Source organism: Syngnathus typhle, linkage group LG19 (genome assembly GCF_033458585.1).
Source record: "Syngnathus typhle isolate RoL2023-S1 ecotype Sweden linkage group LG19, RoL_Styp_1.0, whole genome shotgun sequence".
Classification (NCBI taxonomy): Eukaryota; Metazoa; Chordata; class Actinopteri; order Syngnathiformes; family Syngnathidae; genus Syngnathus; species Syngnathus typhle.
Window position 1 is genome coordinate 2,100,542 of NC_083756.1, and position 11,453 is coordinate 2,111,994.

Below are 11,453 nucleotides of genomic sequence, written 5' to 3' on the forward strand. Positions count from 1 at the left end.
TGCGCAAAATTTTACTAATTTATTGTCCTAAAATCCGGGGTGCGCATTATACATGGGTACAAAAAAAAAAAAAAAAAAAAAAAATTTTTTTTTTTTTAATTTGTTTTTTTTTTTTTTTTTTAAGTCCCAATGATCGTCACACACGCAGGGAGGCAATGGGTCCCATTTTTATAGTCTTTGGTATGGTCTTAACTAGGCTGGATGTAATTTTTTTTGTTGGCGTTGATTTCTCCGACTGCCCGTAAACGCACCACCGCGCTTCGTGCGCGCACGGGACAGCAAACGAGCAGGTGATCGAGCAAGCGTCTGATACGAGAGCATTGCGGTCGCATGGAGCGTGTTTGAAGTGAACAGCAGAGAAGAAAGGCAACGTGTTGTGAAATAAAATGCACAGAACGGATGCGCAAGACACGTCAGCTATATAAAGAGCGAGAGTTGTTTTCTTCCTATTAGTTTCAATTCACAGTTTAATTAGCAGTTTCAATCAGCAAATAACAAAATGCGTATTACAGGTAATATTTTATTTCACAACACTTTGCCTTGTTCCTTTGGTCTCTGCTGTTCATCCTAAAACACAAAGGCGCTCTTTAAGCAATGCGACAGTGAGCGCCCGGCGCGCTGCGGTTGCGCGACTGCACCAAATTAAGCTCCCTGCGCAGTGCGCACTGAGGTCCACTTAAATTTTAGAAAGTACATCAGGACTTTAAAAATATCTTCTAAATTTCAGCGACGGCTCTGTCTGACGGCTCGGTCGGCGGCGCGCTACGGTTGAGCGTTCTCTCGCGCGCTCTCTCTCTCGCTCTCTCTCGCTCTCGCACACACGCAAACCGGATATCATACGGAGGCCGCCATTACAGATGCGCAGAACGGATGAGCAAGACACGTCAGCTATATAAAGAGCGAGAGTTCAGTATACCTAAATCCGTATTACAGGTAATATTTTATTTCACAACACTTTGCCTTGTTCCTTTCTTCTCTGCTGTTCACTTCAAACACGCTCCATGCGCACGGAGCGCGGTGGTGCGTTTACGGGCAGTCAGAGAAATCAACGGCAACAAAAAAAATTACATCCAGCCTAGTTAAGACCATACCAAAGACTATAAAAATGGGACCCATTGCCTCCCTGCGTGTGTGACGATCATTGGGACTTAAAAAAAAAAAAAAGAAAAAAAAAAAAAAAAATTAAATTTTTTTTTTTTAAAAATTCATAAAAATTGGGTGCGTATTATACATGGGTACAAGCTTTTTTCCAGCATCAGCATGCCATTTTTAGGGGTGCGTACTATACATGGGGGCGCACTATACACGGAAAAAAACGGTAATCGATGTGTATCGATGAATCGTTACACCCCTAATTCCTACCAACAGATTTATGGTACTGAGTACTTTCGTTTCTGCCCCCTTTAATTTCTTATCTTAACATGGCTGCATGCAAAAAAAGACATACTGAGGATTAGCTTTTTGGTTATTGAGGAAAAACAGCATATAAACATATCAATGGGAAACTGCCAATAAATGTGAGGTGGTCTTTGTTTAGTCCCCCTCAAAGGCCCCGTTGGTGGCTCCCTGACATTCGCTCTTCCTGCGATACTTCGACAGCATTCTGTGCAGCAGGCCGGGGGAGCGCTGCATCTGAGGGGTGCCGTGGGGGCTGCGTGGGGCCGATAGGGGCGGGGGCCTCCGCAGAAGGGTGGGGGCCTCGCCGGTGTCCGCTTCCCCTCCTGAGCGGCTCGCACTTCTGAGTGCTTGCAGAACAGGACCACTGGCCGACAGATGAAAGGATAGTAGTGAATTAGGGTGGATGAATTGTATGATGGGATAGTGTGTCCTACCTGGCACTGTTGCACCGTAGGCGTCGGCTGTCGCCTTCCGAGAATGAGGCGGCTCGCTGGGATGAGCTTCTCCTCCTCCTCATTGGAGTATTGGGTGCCAAGTTTTCCTGAAAAATAGGGAAATTTCAACATTCTAACAAAATATTAATTCTAATGTAAAAAAATTAAAATAAATATCATTGTATTTAATTTTAACGTGAAAGACACTGATTTTCTAAATGCCGCGAGTTTCATGCAAACACACTTTGTGAAACACCATTGACAAGGTCACAAAAAAAAAGATTGATGTCCCAAGCGACCTTTCCGAGCTCCAGGACACAAGATCCAGGGAAATATCCCTGCTGGCCGTCCTGCAGGCGCCCAAACCAGCGACCAGAGCAGTCCTGGGACAAAACCACGATGACGTCACCAGCGGCCAGCTCCAGCTCGTCAGGCCAGTGAGGGCTGTAGCTGTGCACCACCACCATCTAGTGGACACAAGGACAATCACATTGTTTGGATCAAACATACTGTATTCCATTGGATATACAGTACTGTATACATATACACAGTACGGCTTTTGTGAAATACTGTATTTCCAAGTTTTTCCTCTTGTGATCCAATTGCTGATGATCTACTTAATTTTCAGCCTGCTGAGTGAAAGTGCGCATCCGAACCAAGTGGTGAACAAATTGGATTACGTGTCAATGGGATTAAGGTGCACGATGGTGAAATAGAACGCCTAAATGTGGGGCTTCTTAGCACCTCTTAAATATCCCGTGCAATCGGCTCACTGGCGTCCAACATCAGCAAATAGAATGGCAAGAACAAAATATTTCATACAGTACTTGAATTCAATAGGCATCGGGGGGGTGATGTGCACCCTTAGGCCACCAGGGGGGCATTATAATATACACCATACAGTTATATATTGTATTTTCTACGGTATACACTTCAGGTGATGGTTTTAAATACACAAGTTTCCTAATCAACGTCCAGTACTTGTAAATTAATTTTTTGCCTTCCACTCAAATAAAAGAAATTACTTGAAAATTGACTAGTATGAACATATATAAAATAAAATAACTCGCCTTGACGTCATTGCCTCCGTATGGATGTCGGCCTGTCGGGTGGAGGGCGATATTTGTTAGAAATACACGACTTTAACATGCTCTTAATTTGCAAATGCTCGAAATAAAAACAATAACAAAAAATAAGCGTAAGACCACCCATCCCCTCCTTTAGTTTCCTCCAGTCGAATCTTGTTTCCTTCCGTCCTTTCTCTCCCTTCATCTATCCTTGTATCCTTTCTTCCAACACTTTTAATGCAACTCGTGTAACTTTGTTACCTCCATTCCTTCCAAGCTTCCTGGTATCTGTCCTTGTATCCTTCCTTCCTCACTGCTATCCTTTAGTCTATCATTGTTTTCCTAACGCTACACACATGCAATCTCCCCTTCTATCCTAACTAAATCAGTGGTGGTCAAGCGGAGGCACGCGTAGTTGCATGTGCCCCCCTCCCCGGTTATCGTTGGGTGGTTACTGACCTTGCGGCGCAAGCACCGTGGTAAACACCTCCAGGTGCTCGTGGTGGCTATGCATATAAATGCGCTGCATCTTCCCAACTGGCACTGCGTGGCGTGTTGCCCTGCACAAATAAAAATAAACGCCGCCCCACTAATCCACCGCAACCACTCACTGAGCGGTGGAGGCAGCCGCTGGCAGCGGTGCAGGAAGATATTTTAAGTAACATCTATTTAGTTAAAAGGTGCTTTACTATTTGTTGGTAAAACTAAAACTACTCCCTGAATGGAGAGAGTGGAAGGTGTTTGCAGGGCAGGCCAGGTTTTAAGTAACATTATTTAACTGTCATACAAATATAAATTATTTTAAGGGAATTATTGTTTTTCTGCTAATTGGTGTGAAATCGGGGTCCTTGTTTAAAAATTAGTGACTTGTAGTCCCCCGAACTAAGCTTAGGCCAAAAGGTTTACGTAAGGAAAAGTCACTGTTAAGCAGCTTAGGCGAGTGATCTGATTGATGAGTAATTCTTAGAAGTGCAGGTTGCGCCAATTTCAAGAATAAAAAGGATTTAGTGGAGAGAATTCAACTAAAGCGCAGTGACATTAAAAATTTCTAAAAATCTAGGTAGGGTGTCAAAAATTCCAGTTGAGGATTTGTAGAAAACATTTACTTTCACCCTGATAAACACAACACTTGAAACATTCCAGGCTTGTAGTAATAATTGACAAGTCCTTGTAGGTTTTCTTTTATCATTTCCTAGGTTTGGACTTCTTTCCTCCTGAAGGTCTTCCTTGAGGTTGCCCCCCCGCCGGTTTTACACGACCGCCCTTCTTGCCTTTCCCTTTGCCGCCGCCCCCCACATTATTCTTGCGTCCCTTCCTCCCGGCTTGCTTGCCCCTCTTGCTGTTCCTGGCCGCTGCCTCCTCTCGGTCCTCCTCCCTCATTTGCTTGTTGACTGCCTTGGTGACATCCAACTTAGGCCTCTTGCTGTCCATCATCTTAAGGAGCTCCAGCTGCTTGTCCTTCTCTATTGAGAAGTCACCCACGACTGGCTGGAACTTGCGCCTCTTGCCTGGTAGGGTTGAAAGAAAATTAACAATTTATTGATAGTTAGTATAGCAGAGAGGTTAACACAGCTAGCATGCAAATACTAACCGGCGCCCTTGGCCAGTTTCTCCTTGGGAAGCTTCTCTTGGAACTTCCCCACGGAAGCTGTGGATGTCCGCGCCACGATGGCCGCTCGGACTAGCTCGTCTTTGGACTGCTTGGCCACGGGAGTCAAACCCGCGCCAGGGACCTTGATCTTCTGCGCCCGGGCAATGTTACGCAGACGGTTCAGCTCATTCTTGGCCACACGCTCCTTCTTGGCGGTGACGCGCTTGGCAAACTGGTCCTCATTCGGGTCGGCGGTCTGTGGAACCTCGATGAGCCATTCCTTGGTGTCATCCTTGGCTCGCTTGTATCCCCATCGCCTCCGCCACTCCTTAGCTGTCTCGTCCCACACCAAGTTGGTCTTCTTCTTCTTCTGGATGCCCTTGAGCTTTGCAAACTGCTCCCACTTCAGATGGAAGAATTATAAAGTTAAAAAAGAAATACACCAAAACCAGAAAACTATTTTGCAACAGACTATAGTTGTTGTTGTTTTTTAGCTATCTTACTTACTTTAACTCTAGCCACATAAAATGAAAGTTGAAATAATAATGTGAACGTAATCCACAAGACTGTGCCGGAGACCCACAAAGAATTCTAACCTTGGTCGGAGGCCGGGGCTTAGGCGGCGGCTTCTCCCGAGGTAAGGGGGTCGTCGGTTCGGGTAGTTTGGCCACCACGACCTCTTGGATCCTCTCCGTGGGGAGCTTCCACAGCTCGTTGACGAGTAGTTGCGTGTTGTCGCGGGCCAGGGAGCGGAGAAAGTCGGACGCTTTCTTCCCGGTTAAGTCGCGCTGCTCCACGGGGTTCTTGTCGTAGGCCAGCAGGTTGCCCAGGTCGAAGTCCAGCTCTAGCTCTTTGTTCACTGTAATGCTGCGAAGCTTCTCCGCTTCGTCGCGCTTCGCTTGGGCGAGGAGCTCGTCGAAGTTACAAGAAGCAGTGGCCATGTTGGACGTGGACTGAAACGGTGTATTCACACGTGCTTGTATGAAAACACAAACACTTCCGGGTTAAGGTTGGAAGGATGTAATTGTGCAACTTACCCACAAGAGGGAGACACCCCCCTTTTACCCCACAAGAGGGAGACACCCCCCCATACCCCTTTACCCCAATGTGTGTTTTACTGCAGTTTATAGTACTGTACGTACTTAAATATTTTATATGCAATTTATTTTTAATGTTGATAATTTTTCAGAGGTTGTACGTTGCGTCAAATATTTTATATCCGCTGGCGTATACATTTCCTATTTCTATTAAAGGACATTCACATTATTTTTTAAAAATAGCTTTGATTAACTTTGCAAAAGATTAATGTCAGTGTTTCCACTGAGATGAAATGTGTATAAAAATATATAAGCCATAAATTGTAGGTCGTTATCTCGGTCCTTTTCTGCACTAATTTGAAGAAGGATGAAGGTGTCTGATAACAGCATGATGATGTTATTATTGGGAGTTGGCTGTATACATTGTCGGCCATAGCGCTCCGCCTGAATGTTAAGACGCTTGACAGGCTTGCAGATAAGGTCACAGGCAAGGGGATGGTGGATAATTGGTGGCCCAAAGTCTCTTGTGGGATTTAAAAAGACCCCTCATGTCTTCACCAGACGAGATATATGATGCAAGGCAGGAAATAGAAAGTTTGGAAATACCTTTGTTACAGAGATGAAGTCGCATTATGACATTTAAATTGTTCGGCCAGCCTGTTTAAATGTGGAATTAGGGTAAACATATTCTAAAGAAAATGTAAAATTCATTTGTTACATTTAATTTTATGGCGCTCGCTGAGTTGAGCATCCCGCCAGGTTATTCCAAAATGCCCCCCTGAGGATTTATGTAAAGTCAAAATGGCTGCCTTCCCCATTCCTTTTTCTCCTGCATTTCAGTTACCCCCCCCCCCCACACACACACACATCTTTTGCTGACTTTTGGATGGAGGGATGAAGGCAGTAAACAGGATTACTTTTCCACACCATTTCTTCTATAGAAGAACACAGGACACACGTCACTTTTGCACTTTTTCCTCCATGACGTATTGAAGCTTTTCATCCTCACACAGGTTTTTCTTCCCAAAGTGGTTTTGATCGTCTCCAGTGAGCTCTTAGTACGAATCAAAGCCTTTTAACAGCAATGATACACCTTCAGTCACCCTTTTACAGAGTTGAGGGCTTTTTTTTAACTTGCAGTAGCGCTCCTAATGTGTCAGAATGTGATGGTTTCCCCCATGAACAGGCCAAAATAGACCTACCCCCAAAACTCTCTGTGTTGTTGTTCTGTTGATCTGTAATTTAGAAATTGAATTAAAAACTAAAAGGATCGTTGCGCTAGATTGTAAATTGAATTTAATACATTTATTATTTCATCCAAATTCTAATGTAGTTTACAAAACACCATGGATGGATTAACGAATAGCACCCTTAAACAACATATTTGAACAAAAAAAGGAGGCACAACACATTTAGACAGACAAGATAACAATACTCACAGGCATTTATTCTTTAACCTCAGTGAAGAATGAGTAACATGTGTCACTACATATAATTGTCCTTATCATACTGCCCCCTTGTGGCCGTTGTGCACCCGCAATAAGGAGCAGCGCAATGTCCAACTGAATTTAACAGAACCGTATTTGTATCAGTATGTTCCGTAGCCCACTTTCCGCTCGCACAACGCCTGTGGCAGGGAGGAAGTCAACTCTAAACTGCTCATGCACGAAAAATAATATTCACCTACCTGCTCGGGCTTAGGCACTTTTCATGATTACATTGGCCGCTTCCTGTGGGTTTGAGTCTGGCATGTCGGCTCGGGTTAGAGGAGCCTTTATCAATCTGCTAAAAATGCCACTTTGGCACTACGGGCCATGTTAAGTCCCATCACGGATACAGAAGACGTCAGCGGGCGATGCCAGAGCGAGGCTATTTAGCGACGGATAATAAGAGCAAATATTGACCAGGTCTGTCTGTGTTTTTGTTGGCCCCCAGGTACACACGCGTCGGCAAATACCCATCCGGCCCTCAGGTGGAGCCTGAGAAATCCCCTTTGAAGCCGCCACCCCCCCTTAATGAACACGGGGGCCACCCTACGTGAGGGGCATTCGAGGTCCTTATTGATCCCCGCTTCTTAATTAGCCCTCCGAGTGCACATCAGCGCATAATTAGACGGATTCTATGTCCAATGAATGTGGACAGACACTAATTCCTCTCAGGAGACAGCTTGTCCTGAGAATGAAGAATTGGGTCAATTAATTTAGTTAGTATATCCTCAGCATTCTACATTTACCATTGTTTGATTAGTTTCTACTATTTCAAAATTGTGCATTGTAGTCCAAATCCAGCCCAAAGTGACTTTTATCATCCAGTTTTCTTTGCCTTCCCCTCCCTCGTCCACCTGATCAATGGGGCGATTAAATGGCGCTCACATAGTCTTTACCCGGCATGATGCAACCGTAGCAAAACGAACCCCGCTTTCACCTAAGCGTCCGCTCGGGGATGATCCCGAGCTATAAATAATATGGATTGTATACGTCTCTGCCGAGGCCCTGCGGCGCCGCTATAATGGCTTTGATATGGAGATTAAAAGCCTCCCCGCTCACCACCTCATGCCTGGACTTGGAGCGAAACAACTCCTCATATGTGTTTCTTGAGACATGAAAAGAGCCTCACATCAACGCACCTTCATGCGGAATTCGAGACCTCAGCATGGAAAGCGCGTTTCCGCCACCTTCCAGTCTTCAAAGCAAAAATTGCGTCCGTTCAATGGGGCGCTTTTCAGATAGCGAGGGAGTACGTAGGCGGTATGGCAGAGAAATCGATCCACAAAATGGAACTTTGGACACTTTTGGGTGAAAAAAACAAAACAAAAAACTTTTGGTATAAATAGTGATGAAGCAAATTAAGTGTTACATAAAGAGTAGCCATTAATCCTCGGTTGTAAAACATCACTTCAACTTGTGAAAGTCAAAATAAAGCTAACTCGTGGCAGTGTGCCCAGTAAAAGTCCAACGTGTGGATGACAACAAAAGAGGGGGAAAAACTTGTATCAGCCCTGAGCTCAGTTCAAACCCATTACATATGTTTTGTAAAGTCAGACACTCTACTTAAGTCTTTATTTATTTATTTTTATTTTTAGTCATTGTCACCTTAGCTCACGTGTAGAAAGAATGATGCAGTGACAGACAGCAATACTTCAAAATTTGTGAACCACCACCAGTTATTTACCAATATATTTATGTGTGTGTACATACATATATATATATATATATATATATATATAAAAAATTCCCCTCTCACCCTCCGCGGGTGGTCTCCCACTCCAAGCTCGGGTCCTCTACCAGAGGCCTGGGAGCTTGAGGGTTCTGCGCAGTATTTTGGCTGTTCCTAGCACTGCACTCTTCTGGACTGAGATGTCTGATGTTGTTCCTGGAATCTGCTGTAGCCACTCCTCCAGTTTGGGGGTCACTGCCCCAAGCGCCCCAATGACCACGGGCACCACCGAGGCCTTCACTTTCCAGGCCTTCTCAAGCTCTTCTTTGAGGCCCTGGTATTTCTCTAGCTTCTCAAGTTCTTTTTTCCTGATGTTGCCATCGCTTGGTATTGCTATATCCACTACAACGGCCTTCTTCTGCTGTTTGTCCACCACCACAATGTCCGGTTGGTTCGCCATCACCATCTTGTCAGTCTGGATCTGCTAGTCCCACAGGATCTTGGCTCGCCCGTTCTCTGCCACCTTAGGGGGTGCTTCCCACTTTGAACTTGGGGCTTCCAGTCCATACTCTGCACAGATGTTCCTGTACACTATGCCAGCCACTTGGTTATGACGTTCCATGTATGCTTTCCCTGCTAGCATCTTACACCCTGCTGTTATGTGCTGGACTGTCTCAGGGGCCTCTTTGCACAGCCTACACCTTGGGTCTTGTCTGGTGTGGTAGATCTTGGCCTCTATTGCTCTGGTGTTCAGAGCCTGTTCCTGTGCAGCCATGATGAGTGCCTCTGTGCTGTCCTTCAGTCCAGCTTTTTCCAGCCATTGGTAGGATTTCTTGATGTCAGCCACTTCACTTATCTGCCGATGGTACATCCCATGTAGGGGTTTGTCCTCCCATGATGGTGTCTCTAGCCACTCTTCCTCTGTTTGCCATTGTCTGAGACATTCACTGAGCACGTCATCCGTTCGGGCCTTTTCCTTGATGTACTCATGGATCTTGGCTGTTTCATCCCGAACAGTGGCTCTCACACTCAGTAGTCCTCGGCCTCCTTCTTTACGGCTAGTGTACAGTCTCAGGGTGCTGGACTTAGGGTGGAACCCTCCGTGCATGGTTAGGAGCTTCCGTGTCTTGACATCTGTGGTCTGCGTCTCTTCCTTTGGCCATCTTATTATTCCTGCAGGGTATCTGATGACTGGCAGGGCGTAGCTGTTTATTGCCCGGATCTTGTTCTTGCCATTTAGCTGACTTCTGAGGACTTGCCTTACTCGTTGTAGGTATTTGGCTGTGGCTCCTCTCCTTGTGGCTTCATCGAGGTTGCCATTTGCTTGTTGGATACCAAGGTACTTGTAGCTGTCCTCAATGTCTGTTATTGTTCCTTCTGGGAGTGAGACCCCTTCTGTATGGACTACCTTCCCTCTCTTTGTCACCATGCGACCGCACTTCTCTAGTCCGAATGACATTCCAATGTCTGTGCTGTAGATCCTGGTTGTGTGGATCAGTGAATCGATGTCTCGCTCGCTCTTGGCATACAACTTTATGTCATCCATGTATAGGAGGTGACTGATGGTGGCCCCATTTTTGAGTCGGTATCCGTAGCCAGTCTTGTTGATTATTTGGCTGAGGGGGTTCAGACCTATGCAGAACAGCAGTGGGGACAGAGCATCTCCTTGGTATATGCCACATTTGATGGAGACTTGTGCAATTGGCTTGTAATTGGCCTCAAGGGTTGTTTTCCACAGTCCCATCGAGTTTGCAATGAAGGCTCTCAGGTTCCTGTTGATGTTGTACAGTTCCAAGCATTCAGTGATCCATGAGTGTGGCATGGAGTCGTAGGCTTTCTTGTAATCAATCCAGGCAGTGCACAGGTTGGTGTGTCGAGTCTTGCAGTCTCGGGCGACTGTTCCGTCAACCAGCAGCTGGTGTTTGGCTCCTCTGGTATTGTTGCCTATGCCTTTCTGTGTTGTGCTCATGTATTGAGCCATGTGTACACTTATCTTAGCCGCTATGATGCCTGACATGATCTTCCATGTTGTAGGGAGACAGGTTATTGGCCGATAGTTGGATGGGACTGTACCCTTTGTGGGATCCTTCAGGATCAGGACTGTGCGTCCTTCAGTTAACCATTCGGGGTGAGTTCCAACTTTTAGTAGCTGGTTCATTTGTTCTGCTAGGCGCTCATGGAGTGCAGTGAGCTTCTTAATCCAGTAGGCATGGATCATATCTGGCCCGGGTGCTGTCCAGTTCTTCATACCTGAGACTCTCTCTTGGATGTCTGCCACAGTGATGGTAACTGGGTTCTGCTCAGGGTGGTTGCTGTGGTCTTCTCTTAGAGAGACTAGCCATTGTGCCTCACTGTTGTGTGATGTGTCCTTCTCCCATATGCCCTTACTACTCCAGTAAACCAAGTCAGAGGGGGTACATGAAGAGAATGTGGGAGCAATGGAAACTGCGATATCCACACTCAACACTAACCACTAAACAACTAGTGACTCAGTGCTCCAATATCCAGAAACGGCAATTGATATCACAACTTGAGATTGACGAGGTACAACACAGATGCCAAGACAAACGAGAACCCGAATTCCAGGTCAGAGGGGAGTCAACATCAACTGCCCAAGAAATTGGGTACATAGCCCCAAGAGGATATGCAAGCCTGAACAAGACAGCAACTGACCTGAAAGATAAAATCATGACTCGAATGAACAGCGGCCAACCCCGACGCCAACTACAAAGGCTAAGTGAAGCACCACCAGAAAGCCTGGTTGAAGATC

The 11,453-nt window shown here is 45.7% G+C and overlaps 2 protein-coding genes across 2 annotated transcripts; both read right to left on the minus strand.

Annotated features, from left to right (window-relative positions):
* Positions 1–234: 234 nt before the first annotated feature.
* si:dkey-97a13.12 (E3 ubiquitin-protein ligase SH3RF2) lies at positions 235–3,843 on the minus strand. The gene is made up of 5 exons (XM_061266187.1): positions 3,359–3,843; positions 2,903–2,934; positions 2,132–2,299; positions 1,833–1,939; positions 235–1,762 (listed from the first exon to the last, which is right to left on the minus strand). The coding sequence occupies exons 1-5, from the start codon at positions 3,426–3,428 to the stop codon at positions 1,534–1,536; spliced, it is 606 nt and encodes a 201-aa protein (XP_061122171.1). The 5' UTR covers positions 3,429–3,843; the 3' UTR covers positions 235–1,533.
* A 142-nt stretch (positions 3,844–3,985) lies between these two features.
* rrs1 (ribosome biogenesis regulator 1 homolog) lies at positions 3,986–5,486 on the minus strand. The gene is made up of 3 exons (XM_061266186.1): positions 5,087–5,486; positions 4,491–4,893; positions 3,986–4,407 (listed from the first exon to the last, which is right to left on the minus strand). Exons 1-3 carry the CDS (start codon positions 5,429–5,431, stop codon positions 4,085–4,087), a joined length of 1,071 nt encoding a protein of 356 aa, XP_061122170.1. The 5' UTR covers positions 5,432–5,486; the 3' UTR covers positions 3,986–4,084.
* Positions 5,487–11,453: the final 5,967 nt, after the last annotated feature.